Source organism: Neolamprologus brichardi, chromosome 1 (assembly GCF_056152115.1).
Source record: "Neolamprologus brichardi isolate AB-2024 chromosome 1, ASM5615211v1, whole genome shotgun sequence".
Lineage (NCBI taxonomy): Eukaryota > Metazoa > Chordata > Actinopteri > Cichliformes > Cichlidae > Neolamprologus > Neolamprologus brichardi.
The window spans coordinates 19295533-19317178 of record NC_142104.1 but is presented as its reverse complement, the minus strand read 5'-3'; the positions used below and the strand labels follow the sequence as shown (position 1 = coordinate 19317178).

At 39.4% G+C, this 21646-nt stretch overlaps 1 protein-coding gene across 1 annotated transcript in view; it reads right to left on the bottom strand.

Moving 5' to 3' along the window:
* Positions 1 to 21646, bottom strand: part of LOC118453895 (uncharacterized) — a 108219-nt gene that overhangs the window by 13877 nt on the left and 72696 nt on the right. The window contains exon 3 of the mRNA XM_087838978.1: positions 13124 to 13207. Within this exon, the coding sequence (XP_087695104.1) occupies positions 13124 to 13207 (84 nt within the window). The remainder of the gene's footprint in view (positions 1 to 13123; positions 13208 to 21646) is intronic.

Below are 21646 nucleotides of genomic sequence, written 5' to 3'. Positions count from 1 at the left end.
TTACTGTGAAGTCATTAGTCACAAAAAAAACAAAAGAACAAATATTGAGTCACTCAATTCCACTGTGAATATGACGTTTATTGATGGGCTGAATTCATGAGTAGTCTACAAGACATGTGAATTGGACAATCAAGCAGTGTCAAAATGACTGGAAAAATAGGCGTAGTTTGGGAAAAGAGTGGCACTTCCTTTACAACAGTTGAATGAATCACCTTAAAGCACAGTGATGGTAGGTGTGAAGGCGCCAATCATTGACAACAACTGACACTGTACTGTATTCACTGCTGTAAGTAAAAGGATTCAAAAGATTTTGTGGCACATCGTGAACAAACAGAACCAAAAAAGGCAAGAAAATAGGCTGGAAAACTTTATCCTCTTCCTTGAGTGAAACACTACCGATTTGGGGTTTTTGTTAAGAGATGACAAGGTTAAAAAAAGAAAAAAAAAAAGAAGAAAAAAACAACAACTGTGGAAACTGAACTGCTAGGGTTGCACAAGACCCTCTGCATGACCCCATCCTCAAAGCCTCTAACATCCACCCCACAGGGGCGAGAGCCTGTTCATTTTACCTCACAGGCCTCATTAACGCAGCCCTCTGCCATCATTAAGACGTTTGCGGTTAAATTAATTGAAAGACAGATTAAAAATAAATTAAGAAAAATGCGTTGCAGAATGCCTACGTGCACTTCATAAATCACCGGGGCAAAGCCAGGAGCCGGCTTCCCATAATTAACTGCAGACTATTTATTTTATCCTGACGGTATAAATTAGAATTCAGACGCACAGATTATATTAGGGCTGTCTGCCATGCGGAACTGCTGAGGGGTGTGCAGAATATTTTAAGGATACAAAGAGGAGAACAGAGAGAGAGAAGAAGAGAGGGAGAGATAATACGTAGAAAGGCAAACAATATGTAAATGCATACAAAGCAGAAAGATAACATTTGCGTCCCATAGAGAAAGAATTTACTCAGGCAGTGCATAAAGAAACAGCAGACAAAGCAATTAACAACGACAATCAAATGCATGATTAAATGAAACAACAAATGCCTGATTAAATGAACTGTGCCAATTGTTCCATCGACTCCTCGTCAGTAAGAGCAGGATACAAATTCAGTTGCAAGTTTAACCAACGCTCCTTGTATACACCGGTGATCAGTAATAGAGCTGGTGACATAATACTGGCTAGCCCTTCTCCTCATTCTTCCCTGCCGTTTTCCACCCTCCTGTACCCCAACCGGACCACTTCATATGCAAATGCAAACTAAACCTCTTCTGCCAGTCAGTCTCAAACACCCCCCACAGACGCACTTGTGTCTTAGTCTCTCTGTTGCTATCTGTTCGTCTCTCTATGCAACAGTCAGTGCTAGCCACACACTGCCTCCTCGTGGGCACAGTGCCCAGACTGGCATGAAGCCAGACCTGCTCTGCCACACTGGACTGGCAAAATGCTGCCCCTCTCTCTCTCCACACTCCAGATTCCCCACACATCCTTTCATCAGAATGCCTGCGGCCCTCTCCTCTTCCTTTCCCCGTCTTTATTCTGCACCACAGCTGAGATCAACACTTTGAAAGTGTGCCCTCCAACCACCCAGAGAAAAATAATGCTACCACTAGCACTGCCAGGGAAGAAATAAAGAGCTCACACATTTGAATGCTTGGCTATTATGCAATCACATTGAAGGCAAAACCTAGTTATCTATAAACAATATTACATCAAGGCAGCGTATCAGGTATTAGGTGCATAGTAGGGGGATATGAACAGGCAGTGTGAGCCCTGAGATGTATTCAGCTTTGTACGTTTTTATGAATCAACACGCAACAAGCAACTTGATCGTCCTTGTTTGGTTTGACTGTACACTTCTAGGTACGACAATATGACGCGGGACTATTTTTGATTTAAAAAAATAAAATATAATGTTCACAGCTGCCCACAGCCAGTGGTATATAGAGGCTGAATTTAAACACAGAAGATATTTAAATAATGATAATAGTCCATGTAAAAAAAAAATGCATAGACTGTTACTCAGTGTGTAGTACACTTCTAATAAAAGGTGGCAAAAGAAAATTTTTATGTCAGCAAAAGTGTATGCAAGTTAGTAGCTGCCATTTGATTTCACAAGTGGTGCAATAAAAACTGTCTTTTCTACAGTCAGCTTCAAAAATCAATTCATACAGACTGGATCACACTTTTATGTCATGTCTGCAGCGGACTCCCTGATTTTGTTATAGTTATTGTAGTTTCCCACTGCACCTTCAAATTTCCTGCTACCTGTCTCCCGCTCGCTGTTGATGTTTTTAAACTCATCACAAGTGAGCGAAGAGGAAATTCTGGCATTTATAACTGGACACAATAACAAAATTAGGTAGTGCATCTTTAAGAGGGTCCCCCCCCCCATTGTCTCTGCAAATCTGCAAGTTTCCCACTGTGACAGCCTCTCAGAGGGAGACTTGTGCACCGTGCTGCTCTCAGCACAGAATCCATTTAAATCCTACTGTTTCACAGGGTTAGATCCACTTCCCCTCTGAGCATAATGTCAATTTCAGCCGTGTGTGTATGTTGTATATTTGTGTTTTGATTTTGGAGAGTTCTATATTTTTCCAGGACTACTGGAGGGGGGGAAGGTGGGTAGAGGTAAAGGTAGAAAACAGCAAGTCGTGATCAAACTGTGCTGATGGTGGCTGGTTTGCTGGCTGGCTCGGTGTCAGTTATGCGAGGTGTATTTTAAGTGCACACATTGCACGAACCGATCACTTGATCAGCTACCAACATTGCTGGAAATGCTACATGAATTACCGAAACTTTACCCGGCCGTCGTTTGCAAGGCTTATATCCCAAAATACTAAGAAGGGTTTTAACAGTCATAGCACGAAAAAACAACCAGTCTGCCTCAGATGTATAATTTGGTTTCCCCGGTGAGTAAAAAGCCTTGGAGGCGAGTGCATACGCAGCAGTCATGTTTGTTAAGATACATGGCTAGAGTCGGCCTTTCTTCTTAAGCACCAGAAAAACCAGTAAATCACCAGCAAAGAAAATAAATATATACTTATTACATTCTGCACACTGCATATATTCACCTCCTTAACATATTGCACAGGCACAGTATAAATGTGCAGTGCTGCACATGGGCAAAAACATGCCATGAAAAATGACAGCAGGGAGGGGTAACTGCAGACCTGGAATATAATGGTGCGGTGGAGCGGAGGAGAAATAATCATACCTAGTGGTGGGGGGAAAGGGGGTGGGGCGGTGGGAGGAGCAATAGGAAGATGAGCCTGTGCCCTGTAGCAGGGAAATGGAGCTCCACTGCTCTGCTGCTAGACGCCTGATTCCCCAATAACGCTGCAAAAGAACTCCCTTTAGCATAAAGCAACAGCAGGCAGCATCTGTACTCAAGAAATACATTTCCCTAACACTTCATAACCACACGACGCACATATTCATGCTGCAACACTAGACCATGTATTTAAAGCCGATACCGTGGTGTCATTTGAAAAAAGACAAAACATGCTTAATAAAAATCAAAGTAAACTATCAGACAAATTGCAGCAGTGACACTGATATTCCAGCTGGCATCCATCCTTCATAGAGAGATACAAATCAGTCAGCAGTTCCCTCGAAGGCCTTTAGGTGTCTCTCTTTCACTTCGCATTGCCCAAGCGCTCTCTCTCACTGAACGGGGCTCCTCTACTCCCATCTGCACATAATATATACACCATCATTTGAAAATGGCAGCTTTTTGAAAATTCACCTTGATTATCAGACATTAAAAGTGACTTCTCCAGAGCTGAGTGTCTGGCTAGGGGGATGGCTGCAGACAGCAGAACAATGCAGCAGGCTTGGTATTAATGCCTGGCTGTGGTGTGCAGAGAGGAGAGAGGAGCCAGCCCTTTGTTCTCTCCTACAGCCAATTATTTTTTACGTGTGCCTCTTTTCACAACAACAAGAGAGAATTTAATTTTAATGCACTCTCTGGAAAGAAGGGGGGGGGGGGGGGGGGGGGGCATCTAGCTACACTATTCTTAAACAGAGATGGAGACTAGCGTCAGCAGTTAAGTATATATGCACACAATTCTGCATGAGGCAGAGACGGATGACAGGGGCAACAAGAATGACATCAACCCAAACACGCACAGCAGCATGAATCCTCTCATGCAATATGCTAAAACACACACACAGCCTCAGTCCCGAACCCATACCAAAACACAAGCGTATGCAGCCCCACCCTTACGAAACAAAGACCAAAATAAAAATACCCTAAAACACCATTATTTCATTATACAGCATAATGGTGTTGCTGGAGGGTGGGGAGGGTTTCATATCAGCATGTGCATACCCAGGACATGATGATAAAAAAGCATGCTGTAAAGTAAAAAAAAAAAAAAAAAATAGCAAGGATTCCTGATCAAATGGCATGAAAAATAAAAACCTAGGATTGTTGTTGGAAGGTATGTGGCCAAATATTTTTCTAATTGGAAGGGCACTTTATCTTGCTGTCAGAGAAGCAGTAAAAAGCAGCGCTGTTCCCAGAAGGAGAGGAGCACAGCTTGCTGGCCTTTTATTAGTGCTGGAGCTCTGATATATGCCTCTGCTGTGGGCTTTCATCAGGAACCTGCACCTAAACACATAAACAGACGCGCACATACACAAAAAGCATAGTTACAAAGCAGCCAGTTTGCGGAAAACCCATCGCAACTACTGTTAAAGAATTCAGTTGTTATATTTTATAATGTCAAATCAGCATACACTCTAAAGTAAATTACAGCCAAAAAGTTTTCTACAACTAACTGATGATGCCAACAGTAACTGGGAGCATTGTTCAGGTTTACAGTGATAATCAAAAAAATAAATAAATGAGTTTAAACAAAAACAAAAAAAACAAAAATGAATTCAAATCCAAAAACAACAGAGCAGTGTGAGTAAATAAACGTCTCTGTGCAACCACTGTAAAATGGTAGTGCAGTAACCCAGCAGTGTAAAAATGATTAAGTCACTAGAGAATAAAAGATCACAAAATAAAGCAAACACACAGAAGCACTACAGCACAAACTCTTAAATATGCAGTTCATGCATATTTTTTTTTCTACACAGAAGCACTAAAAAAATAAACCAAAACAGACTCATACTGACAGACGCACGGGCACATACAAAGACAGTATGACGGGCGCACACACAAACAGAACACGTGCACAGGCACGCACACACAGCCACACTAACACCACACTGGCTAAATTAAATTTCAGTCCTTGGGCAGACAACTAAACTGCTTGTGTGTGGGACCTACTCTACAGCACAGCAAAACCAATTCTCAGGAGAAGGCGAAATTAAAGGGCAGAATCCTGCCTGTTTATGGTTCTCACTCTCTTCTTCTCTCAATCAAATGTTTTATTAGCAATCATTGGTCCTAAAAGTCATGTTCTTGGGAGGCAGCTGGCATGATGACAGCAGCTGCTGGACAGACAATACCACTTCAGCACAAACCGCTCCTAATTATTTACAACTGCGCGAGAAGCCAGAGAAAATCTCTAATTAACCACAAGACAGCCGTGTGACGACGGGTTATCCATCCTGGTGCTTCTGTCATGTAAATGTTTTCAGAGAATATCAAATGCAGTTTAAATAATCATCAAAACTGAGTGTGCATATTAGCTGCAAGTAGCAGCTAACCAAGCAGAACATGTATAGCAGTTCATACAAAAGCCCAGCAGGCCAGAGAGTGTCTGGCTGAGCCAAGAGTAAATATTAAAAAAAACAACAACAACAACCCGAGAAACCGCAATGGGAATAATAATGTGAACAAAACACTACAATAAAATAAGGCTATATGGAGGATGCCCTAACACAGAAAATCACTATTTTGACTCTCTTGTGTAAGCAGCTTGGAGAACTGTACCTGCTGAATAAGGCAGCCTTGTTGGGCACTCTGCATGTCATGCTAAGGTCTTTGCTCAAGTCTGAAGTCAGAAGAAAGCAAAACAATTAGATTTCCACTGTCCTTGCTTTACAACAACAACAACAACTTATATTTTACTTTCTTACAAAATGCATTTATGGAGATTTTCCAATCCCTGTTGCATTGTTCGATGTTATAAATCTATTTAAATTAATTCAGTGGTTATTTTCACTTAAAGGAAAAATAAAGGAAAATGAACATGCGGTATGAAAAAAAAGAGGCAAATACAGTGGGTTATGTTTGTTATGTTAACCATCTGTATGTGAAAGTACATACATATGTATGCACATTCACATGCACGCGATGACCTCCTCGATTTGCCTGTATATTGTATCACTGAGGCATCTCTTTCCCCCTCCAACCCCCACCTTTCACTACTCGTCTCTCCTTTGGTGTCTGGAAGCAGTAATCTGTTCCTGAGCTAGCGCTGCTGGGATTAGGCAGCGACTGGAGATAGGATATATGCGTCATTAAAGCAGGAGGGCACAGTGTTGCAGCAGCACAGACAAAGTCAACAAAGGTGACACGAAGACAGAGGAGACGAATACCAGAAACCCACATGTGCCCACACACGTGTAAAAAAAAACAACAAAAAAAACAAAAATGCACATGTGCGTGACTAAAAACAAAACCTCTACTGTATGCCTGCAACAGTGTGCACGCATAAAATCCTCTTTTCTCTCACATACAATTTTCTAAACCTCCAGTGAATAAAATAATGCAGTGTTGCCATAATGAATAACTGAGAGAGAGGCGATGCACTAAACCTAAGGAACTAATGTGAAGACATGTACAGTATGTATTGCTGTAGACATCACAAATACAGTGGGGCAAAAAAGTATTTAGTCAGCTACCGATTGTGCAAGTTCCCCCACTTAAAATGATGACAGAGGTCAGTAATTTGCACCAGAGGTACACTTCAACTGTGAGAGACAGAATGTGAAAAAAAAATCCATGAATTCACATGGTAGGATTTGTAAAGAATTTATTCGTAAATCAGGGTGGAAAATAAGTATTTGGTCACCTCAAACAAGGAAAATCCCTGGCTCTCACAGACCTGTAACGTCTTCTGTAAGAAGCTTTTCTGTCCCCCACTCGTTACCTATATGAATGGCACCTGTTTGACCTCATCATCTGTATAAAAGACACCTGTCCACAGCCTCAACCAGTCAGACTCCAAACTCCGCCATGGCCAAGACCAAAGAGCTTTCGAAGGACACCAGGAAAAGAATTGTAGACCTGCACCAGACTGGGAAGAGTGAATCTACAATAGGCAAGCAGCTTGGTGTGAAAAAATCAACTGTGGGAGCAATCATCAGAAAATGGAAGACATACAAGACCACTGATAATCTCCCTCGATCTGGGGCTCCACGCAAGATCTCATCCCATGGGGTCAAAATGATCATGAGAACGGTGAGCAAAGATCCCAGAACCACACGGGGGGACCTGGTGAATGACCTGCAGAGAGCTGGGACCAAAGTAACAAAGGTCACCATCAGTAGCACACTACAACGGCAGGGAATCAAATCCCGCAGTGCCAGACGTGTTCCGCTGCTGAAGCCAGTGCATGTCCAGGCCCGTCTGAAGTTTGCCAGAGAGCACATGGATGATACAGCAGAGGATTGGGAGAATGTCATGTGGTCAGATGAAACCAAAGTAGAACTTTTTGGTATAAACTCAACTCGTCGTGTTTGGAGGAAGAAGAATACTGAGTTGCATCCCAAGAACACCATACCTACTGTGAAGCATGGGGGTGGAAACATCATGCTATGGGGCTGTTTTTCTGCCAAGGGGACAGGACGACTGATCCGTGTTAAGGACAGAAGGAATGGGGCCAAGTATCGTGAGATTTTGAGCCAAAACCTCCTTCCATCAGTGAGAACTTTGAAGATGAAACGAGGCTGGGTCTTCCAACATGACAATGATCCAAAACACACCGCCCGGGCAACAAAGGAGTGGCTCCGTAAGAAGCATTTGAAAGTCCTGGAGTGGCCTAGCCAGTCTCCAGACCTCAACCCCATAGAAAATCTGTGGCGGGAGTTGAAAGTCCGTGTTGCTCGGCGACAGCCCCAAAACATCACTGCTCTTGAAAAGATCTGCATGGAGGAATGGGCCAAAATACCAGCTACTGTGTGTGCAAACCTGGTAAAGACCTATAGTAAACGTTTGACCTCTGTTATTGCCAACAAAGGTTATGTTACAAAGTATTGAGTTGTATTTTTGTTATTGACCAAATACTTATTTTCCACCCTGATTTACGAATAAATTCTTTACAAATCCTACCATGTGAATTCATGGATTTTTTTTTCACATTCTGTTTCTCACAGTTGAAGTGTACCTCTGGTGCAAATTACTGACCTCTGTCATCATTTTAAGTGGGGGAACTTGCACAATCGGTGGCTGACTAAATACTTTTTTGCCCCACTGTAACTATGAATATTCTGTGCATGTCCAGGATGAGGGCACAGGAAAAATATTCAACATCATTTTAGATGCCAAAATTAGATTTATGACCTGTTTAAGTAAAATAGAACACATTTCCTGTAAAATTAGCAGTAAAATTACAATTTACCTCTGTTTTAAAATGCTTTTATAAAAAGAAAATTGCTCCCAATCTGTCCCTCTTATCCTGGCACTGTATAACTCTGTCATATCTTTGCGGTAGCTAATCCTCATCGTCCTTACATTCGAGCCCCACTAGGGGACTTTCTGCAGTCTTTCTCCCAAGCCGTTACAACTGAACAACAAACTCACCTAAGTACAAAATGACAGTTGCAGTTCATAGTCTGTGATCTATTTGGAATTACTAGGACTTCTTAGGATGTTTATCTGAATCACTTAAGCTGTTCCATATCATATTTTCCGCAAAAATACCTATATAGTTTTTTTTGCAACAGGAAAATATTGTATTGCGAAATCATCATAGTAATGGCATACCCTTAAGTTCCCTAAAGCATACAACAATTGAAAAACCCAGGCATGTCTGAGAGACCCACAAGAGCCACGTCTCAGCCTCCAATGACTATTCAGAACCTAACAATGAGCTACTTCCACAATCTCCAACAAAGTACTTTGCAAAATATGCAAGAAAACCGTTTCTACTGAAGATGGAAACAACAAACTTGTTTCACCAGTTGAGGCAAAAACACACCGTCAAGTACAAACAGGCTATGAAGGAGGAGATGCTAACAGAATGATGTGCAACCTAAATGTGAACAAATGACCGACTGTCGCTGTGGCACTCACTAGCTGCACTCCATATGACAGGAAGCGCAAACAGAGTACGGAAATTGATGATGTGGGAACGTGGTGGAAAAGCAGGGCTTTAAGCAGCTGGTTAAAAAGCTCGACCCAAGACACGGCATCGCAGGTAGAAAATATTTTTCTATTATTTTATTATGTGACAATACTGTGCAGCTTCTGAAGAGTTACAAGGTTAAGTTAGTTATTGTTAAGCAGTTCATTTATATTTTGACTTAAAACTTAGAGAGAAAACATTACTTAGGCTACTATTGCGCTTGACTTATGTTCTGCCACCAGATATAATGCTGTCGCCACTATTGCACTATCATGCAGCTGCTGCTGGCACCTTGTTTCAATAGATTCATATTTCAAATTAGGAAGTGTGTCGTCAATGACAGTAACTCAATGGAAAAGAAAGATACACTTCATTTACTCACACTGCTGCTGCCTGCAAGCTGCGAACATCAATAACATTTTTTGTTTTTTCTGAAATATTGTATCTCGAATTTTATTCAAATATTGCAATACGATCTTGAGGTTATATCATCCAAACCTACAAGTCTAGCTATAAGTCTAAGACTTATAACTATATAAGTCACAATCATAGAAAGTGTTTTCTGGAAGTCATCACTTAATGAGTACAGAGTAATCACTGACAGCACAGGCAGAAAAAGCATGTGAACTTCTCTCCTGCTGTTTTCTCCAAAAGCTATTTGGAGTAAGGTGTTCCAGTTACTGAGGTGCTCTAATAGAAAAGAATCGGAAAAGAAATTGTTTTGGATGAATTTCCCTAAAATTCTAACTGTTTAGGTCTAATGTCATTATATGTTTTAACATGATTTACTCCGTGGCCAATTTTTCTCATACAAAATTGCTTCCTTGAATTATTTTCTAATTCTAATTATTTCTAAAGATAACTGAAGTAAGCATGACTTGTATGAGAAACATGCAACTTGGGATGGGATGTTTTCATTGAATAAATCATAGTATTCCTATGTGATATTCAACATGTACATTTTATTAAGTTTTTCTATTTTTCAAATGTTCAAATGTTTCAAATTTGTGAGACCACTTAGATGTTCTACAACACATCTGGAGTTATTTTCTATGGATCAAGGAAAAAGGTTTACCTTTAAGAAAAAGAGCCTGCAGATCACCTGCCCCACCAGCAAAACACCACCTGTTAAAGAGGAACCACCATGTTTTAGAGCTCCTTTGCTATCTTAATGCCTGGATGTCCTGCAATCAGCAAGGAAAAAGTGAATATCAAGAAATTTTTACAAGAGGATGACATAGTAGTAGTCCACGGCCAGAAGGTTGGAGGAGGTCGGGTGATGCAGTAAGACATAACAAAAATATAAATATAATAACAATTAAAAAAAATAAAAATAAAAGAATAGAATGGATAAAAAGGAAAATTTGTGTTTTGAAATGTCAACTCAGAGTTCTGACCTTAAACTAACTGAAATGCTGTGGCATGACCGGAAGAAGTTTTTTTGGTCAAGACACCCAGAAATATTCATGAGCACAGCTGAACAGTTTTGTAGTGAGAAATGGTTGAAAATCCCACCATATCATTGTTTAACTCTGATAATAAGCTACAAGAAACAAATGATGGCGATACTGCTGCTAAAGAAGGTTCAACAGACTATATTCAAGGAAAAAAAACCATACTTTTTACAGATTGCACTGCAGTTGCTTGATGTATTCACTAAAGAACAACTATTTGTTTTACAAGTTTACTCATACTACATTAGTCTATAATCGTGATTTAAATGATGATCAGACCAGATTTTATCACTAATTACTGGAGAAATTCTGGTCATTGTAAAATGTTCTCAAAAACTTCCTTGCAGTTGTCTTTAAAAACTGGATGAAAAAAACACAGCTCTCTACAAACAGAAAGGCGGGGGAATACTGTATTATTCTGATATCCTGAGAGTGCGACCTGGTGATTTACCATCTCCAGTCAATAAAAATTAATGGCAATCTCATCAATGTACCTGCCAGTTCCTGACAGAGTAAATGCCTGTTTTAAATGGAAAAAGTCACAAACATTACACTCATATGCAATTTAAATAATCTAATTTCAGTGTAATCTTCCTCAATGAAAAACCAAGGGCATTAAAATGGAGTTGTCCTGGTCCTTTTCATTACAACAGCACAATCAGACAAACAGTGAGGGAAATGACAAACAGATGAGGTGGAAAGTGGAAATGCTGGTTTTTCTATATCTTATCTAGTAGCAATGGCTGAGGCGTTTGAAGCCACCAAGAAATACAGAATACATACAAAAAGGTGAATATTTTGTAAGTATTTTGCAAAGTGTGCATTATTTATTGTTTTTCAACCCTTACCACATTTTTTATAACAATGGAAACAGTTTTAACCATGTGTCTCAAACTGTGAGCTACTAGAATTTTGTCTCTTTTTTAAATGTGTGAATGATGAATTGCTGCTACAGTTTTAAACAAAGTAAAAAAAGCAAAATGATTATTATTCCACTGATAGCTTCTCTTCAGCATTTTAAAATACTCGTGTTTCACACCCTGTGGAAATTCTGTCATTACCAATTGGCCTACAGAGAAACTAAAACTTCTATTCCTCTGTTCAGACTATCATAATACATCTAGAGCCGATTGGAACTTTGATTGCAAGCACCTCTTTAAGCTCCTCGTGCAAAGGTTTGGCTAATGCAAATCTGCACGGCTGACAATGAATCATTTTGTTATAGGCTTCACTGAACGAACAGCTTGGCTGCTGTTGCTGAACTTTTTGTTCGTGCTCAGGGGATACTTTCTGTAAAACAGCTCATGTTTCTATACAGGTTTTCACTGGCAAATGAATGCAACAGGTTAGTAGAGAAAACTGGCAAATGTAGTTCTGCAAGGATTCATAATGAAAGAGATGCAAAATCCCAGATTAAAAGTAACCAGAAGAGAACTCGATGACTAACAAAGTTTTCTAAAGAACAATGCAGTGCATGGTCAGCATCCTGTTAAATTACAGGCAGATACTAGCCTCACTTTGAACCTCTTATGCATTACCAATAGATTCAGGTATAACCATCCATTCACCACTTGCAGCAATTTTCATTTTCAGAATTTGGCAGGAGAGCAGATTGCACTGCAAAACTCGTGCTGAACTTCTTTCTCAAAAATACTATAAGGCAGGCAGAGATTGTTATGCAATAAAAAAAGATTTTTAATATTTCCCGTATGCTCATGCTGCTGCAAATAACCTAGAATCTATGAGAAATTCCATGTATTCATTGATGAGGCTTGGCTATCTAAGCTCACAAGATGTACTGAGAAAAAAAAGTATTAATAGAACAAAAAAATAATACAAATCAGAAACTCCCAACTTCTCACTCTAAAAAAAATTTCACACTCAGTCCTTGTCCTTGACAAGAAATACCTGTGATTGGTCAAAGACTATTGTGAAAGGCCACATTTTTCTAAAGCCTGAAAACTGATGCAAGAGGAGATGCTGGAGTCTAAAACCAAGCAAAAAAAGATCTATCCATGTTTTAACTAATGAAAAAACAGAAAAATATGGTGAATAGTAGAAAATTGTTTGTAAGTCTTTTGTAATTAGCAACATTTTTATTCTTTGAGCATTTTGAAAGTAACATCAGAAGAGCAAGTAAATCTTACTCCTGTAACCCAAATCTATGCTAATACATGCGAGGCTCTTACTAAGGCTAGACGAGCACTAAAATTTGCCAGATTCGTCTGTGAAAGCGTAAGTCCAATGTTAAACTATCAAAGTATAAAGCAGCTAAAGCAAGCAGTATAATCTCATATCAAAGCCTGTTTTCTGAAAATTGTTAATTCTGTGTACTCCTGCACAAGGGGATGTATTCAGAAGCATGTGCATGGAGCGTGCTGGTCAGAAACTATGGTGGTGAATTCTTCAAGATCTGACCTGAGAGCTCCACTTCTGCTGCTTACACTCCATTAGTGCTTCGATTCTCTGCTCCCATTTGCACCAGGCACCCATTACCTGCAGCTGACAAAGAGAAAAGATGGTGTTAATGTACTGCAGAATATTACAATTCAAATGACCTATACAAAACAGCACAAGTGCATGTCTTTGACATTTGATATTTGGTTCTCATCCTCTGTATATGACTGACAGCGTTTGTTTCAAACGGTAATACAATTAAATCCGATTTGAAAACAAACAAACTTAGCACATTTGGTTGATTATTTCTTTGTTGTAACAATGCTTCTTGACAAGAGTCTGGGAAATGCATTTGTAGGCATAGAGCAGAGTTGAGTATGTGGGTTGCGCCCATTAAAATCTTCTCTGACAATGCCAAATAGCTTGTTTGGTGTCATTTATTGGATTAGATGATTGAAGTCTGAAGAAACGGCACATAATGGCAATTTAGTATTTTATTCATTTAATAAACAGGGACATATGGAAGAACCATACATAGCCACAACAGTCTGGCACCTCCTCCACATACTGGTGACCAGCTTGGTCACACAATGCTGCTCGATGACGTTTGTTGCAAGTCAGCGAATGTTTTTGTGCTAGTCACTATGGCTCAAACAGCATGCCCAAGCTGATCCCACAAGTGTTGAGTGGGGTTGAAGTCAGGACTGCAGGCAGGCCATTCAATCCTCTTCACTCTGGAGGTAGTTTCTGATAAACCCTGCCCTGTGGGGACGAGTGTTGTCATCTAGGAAGATAGAGTTCGGTCCAAGACTGTGGAGATATGGGTTTTATACTGGTTTCAGTCTCTCATTTCGATAAGTCTCTGCATTGAGATTGCTTTCAATGATGACAAGCCTTGTTTTACCACTGAGCGAGATGCTGCCCTACACCACACTGCCTCCACCAAAAGCAACAATCAGAATAATGTTCTCCACATTATGACTCAAAAATCCCACTGCCAAAGATAGAATTTGGATTCAGTGCTGAAGTTAACGTCCCCCCACAACACCAGCACAAAAGGACCAGATAGTGAGAGGCAATGGCAGACCTCCTGGCAGTCCTATGAGACCGGAGTTTGGCTGTGTGCACTCTTTTCTGGATTGTCTGGGTGGAGACTCGTCGGCCATATTATCTTGCAAACCTTGACTGTAAATCTGTAGAAGTCTGCCTAGGGTTCCCAAGTTCTGAGAGGGTGAGGAAACAGTCTTGTTGTAGTGCTGTCTTCTTGGGACACTTTGCGGCTTGTCTCTGACATCTCTTGTTATATGGAACTTAGCCTTCATTTTGGAGATGGTACTAAAGTAAAGTAGTACCAAGTAATGCTACAACTTGGTTTTGAGGAACTGTAGCTTGAAGTTGCCTTGTGGTATGGCCCTAACCAGATGTTTGGCAATGGCAGAGACGATTTGGCAAGTTTTTCATGAGTGCAACCCAAACACTCAACTCTGTTGCTTAACCCATAAATGCATTTTTCTTACAAATGTGGCACCATTTACGGAGAAATAAACAGGCCTTTCAACAGTATAATATTTATTCCCAAGAAACATTTTTACAACAAAGATAAAAAATTTCTTTACTTTTTGTGCTAAGCTCATTATATTGATTTCTATTTATTCTACCGTAACCCTATAAAAACTGATTTCAAGTTTAATTCAGTTTAGTTCCTAATGGACATAATTAAATCTACAGTAGCCAAAAATCTAGTGAGCAAAAAATGCCCGAATTTAAAAATAGACAGCCTGCAGTTCCCCTACACCACTAACAGATCAGCCCAGGCAGGTGCTTAATTTGACTAAAATTGAATTGGTGGTCAGATTTCCTTCTTTTTTTAATCCAGTCTTCCAGATGAAACTAATCCACTTAATCAACTGGGATAGGCCAACGTAGCGAGTCGTGACTTACACTGTCTAAAACCTAAAAACATACCCCAGAGGAGCTGCTGGAGTCTGGATTCTCTCTCAGACTACATGAATTAAAATACATTTTATCTTTTTTTGATGAAATGATGAATGTGTTACATGTTTTAATTCCAGAAACAAATGACAGTATGTTACTGATAAACTTACTGACTTACTTGTTATTTGATAAACATGAGTGAAATGGTGGGGGATTATTATGGTCAATGATGGCTGTAAGAGTAGTATGAAAACAAAGAAATTACGGGGAGCAGGTAAGACAAAACAACAACAACAACATTTCCAGCTGAAAACACTTAAAAGTATGACCATACAATACAAACAGTCTGTCTCCTGAAGATTAGCAACAAGTGAAACAGTCCCCTCAGAACAGTCAGCGAATAAGATTTTTTTTTTTATTTTTTTTTTTTAATTTGTGTAGTTTTTTATTTCCAGATTTTTTTTAAGAGGTGGCAAGAAGCATTTTATTCTCTATGGCTTAGAGAATAAAACCAAAGGCATCCATAAAATCCAGAACGTTGGCTGCATATATTTGTGAATTTGACTATTTGCCAAAATGCTTGTTGATTCCACTGCTACGATATACATCTTCTATATTATATGCAACTGTTTGTGAGAAAAATTGCACTCTGCATAAATACATTTAAATTTAAAGTTAAAAAAATTTGCATTCTTAAAATAATGTGGTTTTTAGTCCTATAAATATACAAACACTTTATTTCCACAGCAAAGCTACACAAGTCTAGGTCAGATGGCATCAGAAAACTGCATTTAATCAATATGAACCAACAATGGGATGCAAATTATTCAATGTGCTTATCAAAATGTTGTTCTTCTTTAAAAAAAAATGACACAGATAGGTACATGAAGCATAATGGGTTTGAGTCTGAGGCCTACTGGAAAAAAAATTACACAAAAAACCTTTGCTTAGCAGGGAACACAATACCTGACTCTGCCGCTCCTGGGCCTGCTGAGTTGGACTCTGTAGCTGTTTCTAATTTTGCTGCATACGACTGTTCCTCTCGAGATCCAGTCAGCTCTCGTGTAGGTCGGGCAGCAACTGAGAGATCCTTGCTTCAGGATGTCCAGCTACTAAACCACAAAGGAGGCAGGGCGCCGAGAAGAAGGGAAAAATCAATCCAGTGCACAGAGACTACACTGTCTGTGCAGCCAAACTGTTCACTCTGTAGCTAAGGCTAAAATGCGCCATGGTTCCGATTCTCCAAGGTAGATACTCAAAGATTCTCACATGCAGGCAGAATCCTGTGCTTCATGGGCAGGCCTATGGCTTTGCTAATTCTGTCATGACTATAGCAGAGGATGAAGCTTCATTTTCTTATTTAAATCTAATGCCTCTTTAAACAAACATTTCAAATGCACACACCGAATTAGTAAACAATGCAATCCAATAGCTTAGATGGAACCTTAGTCGCTGCATTGCCTTAGTCTTCAAAAAGGACAAGGCTAAAACTGTCTGAGCAAAGATTCTCTCACACAAAAGATTTCTGAACACAATAACTTTTAGAAGATAACACAACAGTGTTTAAGTGTAACAATATGTGGAAATCCTGAAGCAACACACAAAACACAACAGCTTCAGCATGAAGTCTCACAAGGATAAGACAGACTGTAAAACAGGACACAAACATTTCCCTGACCAGTAAGAGTGGCAACCATATTAAACAGGCCGCTAATTAGTATAACCTTCTTGTGCTAAATCACAAGAGGTGAAGGCAAGGAGGGGGGAGAGAGAAAGAAAGAGAGAGAGAGAGAGAGTGAGAGAGCAAGAGAAAGAGAGGAAGAGGAGGGAGCTTGGGTGAAAGGAAGGGAGGATAGCAAACGGAAGACAAACAAACCTAGATCGTAGGCTTTAGACCAGTCTGCCTGATGCTGCTGCAGTGTCGCTGATGCAGAGGGAGTCCCAAGCAAGATGGAGACTCAAACAAGACCCAGGACAAACCATACAGAATACTCCATGAAACCAATCAAAAACAAGAATTAAAAAAATATTTTATCCCCATTCCTTTTTCTCGACGAAGCTCTGATCTCATCTCACTGTCCGTTATTGCTTCTCGGAACAAGTCAAACAAGTCTGACGGTTATTCCTGAATTAAAGATAAAAATTATGCAGAAATCCATTTCACGAAATCGCTTAAAACGTGTCTCATCCGTTAGCACTCTCTTTCTGTGTGCGATCCACACCGATAACCCTGGTCTTGCTTTCTTTCTCTCACAATCGCTCCCTCTCTCTCTATTCTCCCCTCCTAAACTGATCAATACTTCATTTAAATCATGACATTAGCACACTACTACAGGAAAAAGAGGGCGAGAACAAATACAAACGAGCATCTTATTTTAAGCGACAAAGTAAAGGATGTTTTATGTCCGAGGACTTCAAGATATGTTGAAAATATAATGCGAAAAACAGAGTACATGCAAGAGTATGGGTTGTACTGCTGTTTTGATTTGAGGTCCAGAGCCTCACACTGATCAATACACATTTAAATTGAGGCTGAGAGAACCATCACAATATCTCATCTCATCAGAACAAGGCAAACATACTATCCCAATTATCATCTCAAATGACTAGTGTCAGGGGACACCAGTCGGATGCTGATAGAGGCATATTTCATATTTATTCAGCAGAATTTTTACATTAGCACCTGAGCGCATAATTGCCTAATATATATGCACACTCACACTTTTATCTATTCACATAATTCACAATGAGCACAATCAATACTGCCCTTTCCATACTGCACCACACTCATAAAGTGCGTCTGCATTAGATCATATAATAAGCCGTTCACAAAACCCCAAGCAAGACTGACTAATTTCCTGGCGCTCACTGAAATTGTGAGCCATAGCAACTGGCTAATCTTCCCGTGCGTCATTAAACCCGGATATTTACCTGAGCAGCCTCGGAGTCACGGGCCTGATGACAGGAGCAGCACAGGCTGTTTCAGTCTGTGGACAGTCTCATCCCTGCTGTGTGGCTGAGCAGGGGACGACCAGATCCGGATTTCTCCATTCCGAACATGGGTGAAGAGAGCCGAGAACACAAGAAAAAAGAGAAGAGACAGAGGCATACCGTAAGCCCAACACTAGGCGGGATGTGGTAGAAAGCCAAAGTCGATCAGTCAGGCGAACAGCACTTACATATAGTCTGGCGCCAATGTTGACCAATGAGCAATTAGGTAGACAAGACTAAAGTTATTGATCGGGGGTTCAGGCTCTTTTCTCTGGGCTAACTAGCCTGCCTGAGGTTGTGTGATGGCTGCTACAGATGTGGACTACAACACAGAGAAACACAGTACAAGAGAAAGTGGGAGGAAGGGCAGGGCAGGTCTTTTCCTCCCCAGGCCTTAAGCCTTTGAGTTAGACAACAGACATAATCATTTAGACTGCTATTGATTGCCACAGGCTTAATAAGGCTTTGCATCAAGCAGTCACATACAAAAAGAAAAGGCACTTAGAAGAATCCAAACATCCAATCAAAGATATTATAGAAAGCAAACAGCTACTGTCACTGATAGTTTGCAAAGACTGTGAGTGTTGTGTTTCTAATTCCCAGGATAATGAGAGAGATTTAAGTCAAGAAACCGGAGATAGTTTGCCAATACTTAAAGTTGGGAGTAAAGAAACAGAAGAGAAGTTGCATTTTAAGGTATGTAAGTTCTGATAAGTTACCTTCAAAAGACTTTGCTTCAAATTGATAACATGACAGTACACCTTTAGCACATTCTGGATAACACTGCAAGATGTAAATGTATTTTATGAAATTCATAATATCAGTGGAGCTTTCCCACAACAACAGATGACATAGAATCTCAGAGGTATTTCAACAATGATATAATTTTGGCCTCTGTACACCACCACAGTGGATTTTAAATTAAATTGTCAAGATGTGATTAAAGTGCACTTTAAGCTTTAATCAAAGGGGTTTAATGAAAGTATTACATTAACTGTTAACAAAAAAAAAAAACTACAGATATTTTTTATATATATAATCCTAGAGTTTCTAATTTTTTCAAAAGTAAAATATAAGGATTGTTTTAAGTAACTAGATTACAATTTTTTGCAGTCAATGACTGCCTGAAGTCTAGAACCCATGCTGGATTTCCGCCAGTAGTTTTCACTTGCTATAAAACCTCTATTTACATTAATGAAGACATCTACTAATTGTAGACAATTGTGATAATTATATACCTCAAAGTGTTCTATACTTTGACGGATGTTGTAAAGGGATTTTTCTTAATCAAGGAAAGAATTCTGCGATCATCTAGTTTTTAGCTGTTTTCTGTTTTCTCCACTGTATCTTTTCAAGAACGTACCAGATTGTTGATTTGGGTTTTCAGACTAATCATCTCTGCCATCACTTGCATCCACATCTATATTATAACCTCTTACTGAGGGTTCCAGTGTAAAGCTATGAAACACAAGTTCAACACTTGGAATCAACTCTAGATATTTTAGCATCTTAATTAATAACAGAATAATGAGGGAACAGGTCATATCTTGCCATAAAGCTCTCAAACCCCTTGAACTGGGGCTGGACCATATCACAGCTACCAGGGCGAGAGGTGGGCTACACCCTGGGCCATCTTGACTTACTGATCCTAAAATCAATCTCATCACCCTCATACAATACCGATCTTTTAAATTGGTACATTCCTGCAAGATCACTGAGGTCTGCGGATCAATTGCTCCTGGCTGTCCCGAGGTCCAGATTAAAGCACAGAGGAGATCGGGCCTTTGCTGCGACTGCTCCTAAACTGTGAAATGAACTGCCCCTTCACATCGGGACCTCCCCAACATTGGACACTTTTAAAACCCATTTGAAAACCCACTTTTATTCCCTGGCTTTTAAATCAGAATGAGTTTGTATTACTGTTAGTTTTTTAAATTTCTCACTCAAATCTTCTAATTTTATGATTCTTATCATATCTACCTATGTTTTTATTTATTTTAATTATCTTAATTGTACAGCACCTTGGTCAACAGTAGTTGTTTTAAATGTGCTATATAAATAAATTTGACTTTGACTAAAATCCATTGGAGACAAAATGACAAAAAAGTGTCATCGTCCAAAAACTTCTGAGTGTATGCTAACTGTGTATGCTAACTGCTAAGAAAAAAAAAAAAGAAAACATTCATGCAACATCTGCACAAAAAAAAAAAAAAAAAAAAAAAATCACTGACAAAGGTACTTTGGCTTTTATTTATCTGTATGAGTGTCTTTTACATTTTTCTTTCTTTCTTAATTTTTTAATATAATTTACCAGCAAAGCTGTTAAGCAAGGGAAAGTTAGAGCTAATGGTATTATAGCTAATACCACTATCCAACAGTAAGGTAATTCCGTTTGCTCAGCCCATATAGCTGTATTACCACAAAGCACTTTAATTCACTACACTGAAGTCAACCAAAATCATACTTTGCCTGCTCACTTGAGTTTGTTTTTCCTTTCTTATACAATTTCAGCAGCAGGGCATTATAAACAATGTTCACTGCCATATATGTCTTGCAAAGAACTAGGAAACACATTGAAAGAAATGATTTCAAAAACACATTTCTGTCCAACTTCCCTTCTTAATAGATGACAAGACTATAAAGGCTGATCCATCCCTCTCTTTTGACATTTGATTCAGCCATATTATTAGATGCCTTTTTTATTTTATTATTTATTTCTATCCATCCATCCATCTGTACATCCTTCAATGCCAAGGACAAATCAAGACTACTGAACTGGATTTTAAGAATGAGTATTTTAGGAAGAGGGGTACGATTGAAAAACATAATTCTAAAATATGGTCATACAAATGTTTCTGTTATCCTTTTAGCAGATAAGATTATCATGTTCATTAAGAAGATGATACTGAGTGGTTGTTAAATATTTGCCAGAATGAACAAGCATTATATGCATAGGTAATGTTTTCTTCTTTTGTTGTCGCGTGTGCCTTTATATGCACTCCTTTCTTGCTTTTTGAAAATCAATTCCGCTATTTCAAAAGAGAGAGGCATGATAATGAAAGGGCACATAAAAAAAACTCTGAGGCAATTGCTCATTCCTCACACCTTCCATTTCCTCTGCATCAGAAGGACACCTTTAATATTTGGACTTTCAACGTCACTCTAGGCTAAATCCCTAGCAACCACCATAGCAACATACTCTCAGTTCAACGTGAAATGCATGGTAAGTTCCCTGCTGCCACCAGCCAGAGGAAAGAAAAAAAAATCTGAAAAAAAACATAGATGTGGTTGAAAGACCAAAATTAAGTGGCTCGGAAAAGATATAACAATACCACAGAAATATTCATATCAATAATCACACATGATCAGATTGAGTGAAGTCAATACTCCCCCCCCCCCGCGCATATACCAGTTCTTAAGTATAGCACTGCTGCTAAGCAGAGGGTGCTATAGTTTGTGTGACTGTGTGTGTGTGCTTTTGCATACACCAAAAAAACCATGTATGCAATGTGTGAGTAAACCTGTATAAATGTAGGGTATTTAATCAGTATTTTATTTGTGCATAGCTTAAAATATTCATATCATATGTTAATTAAAATATAATAATATGATATAAGA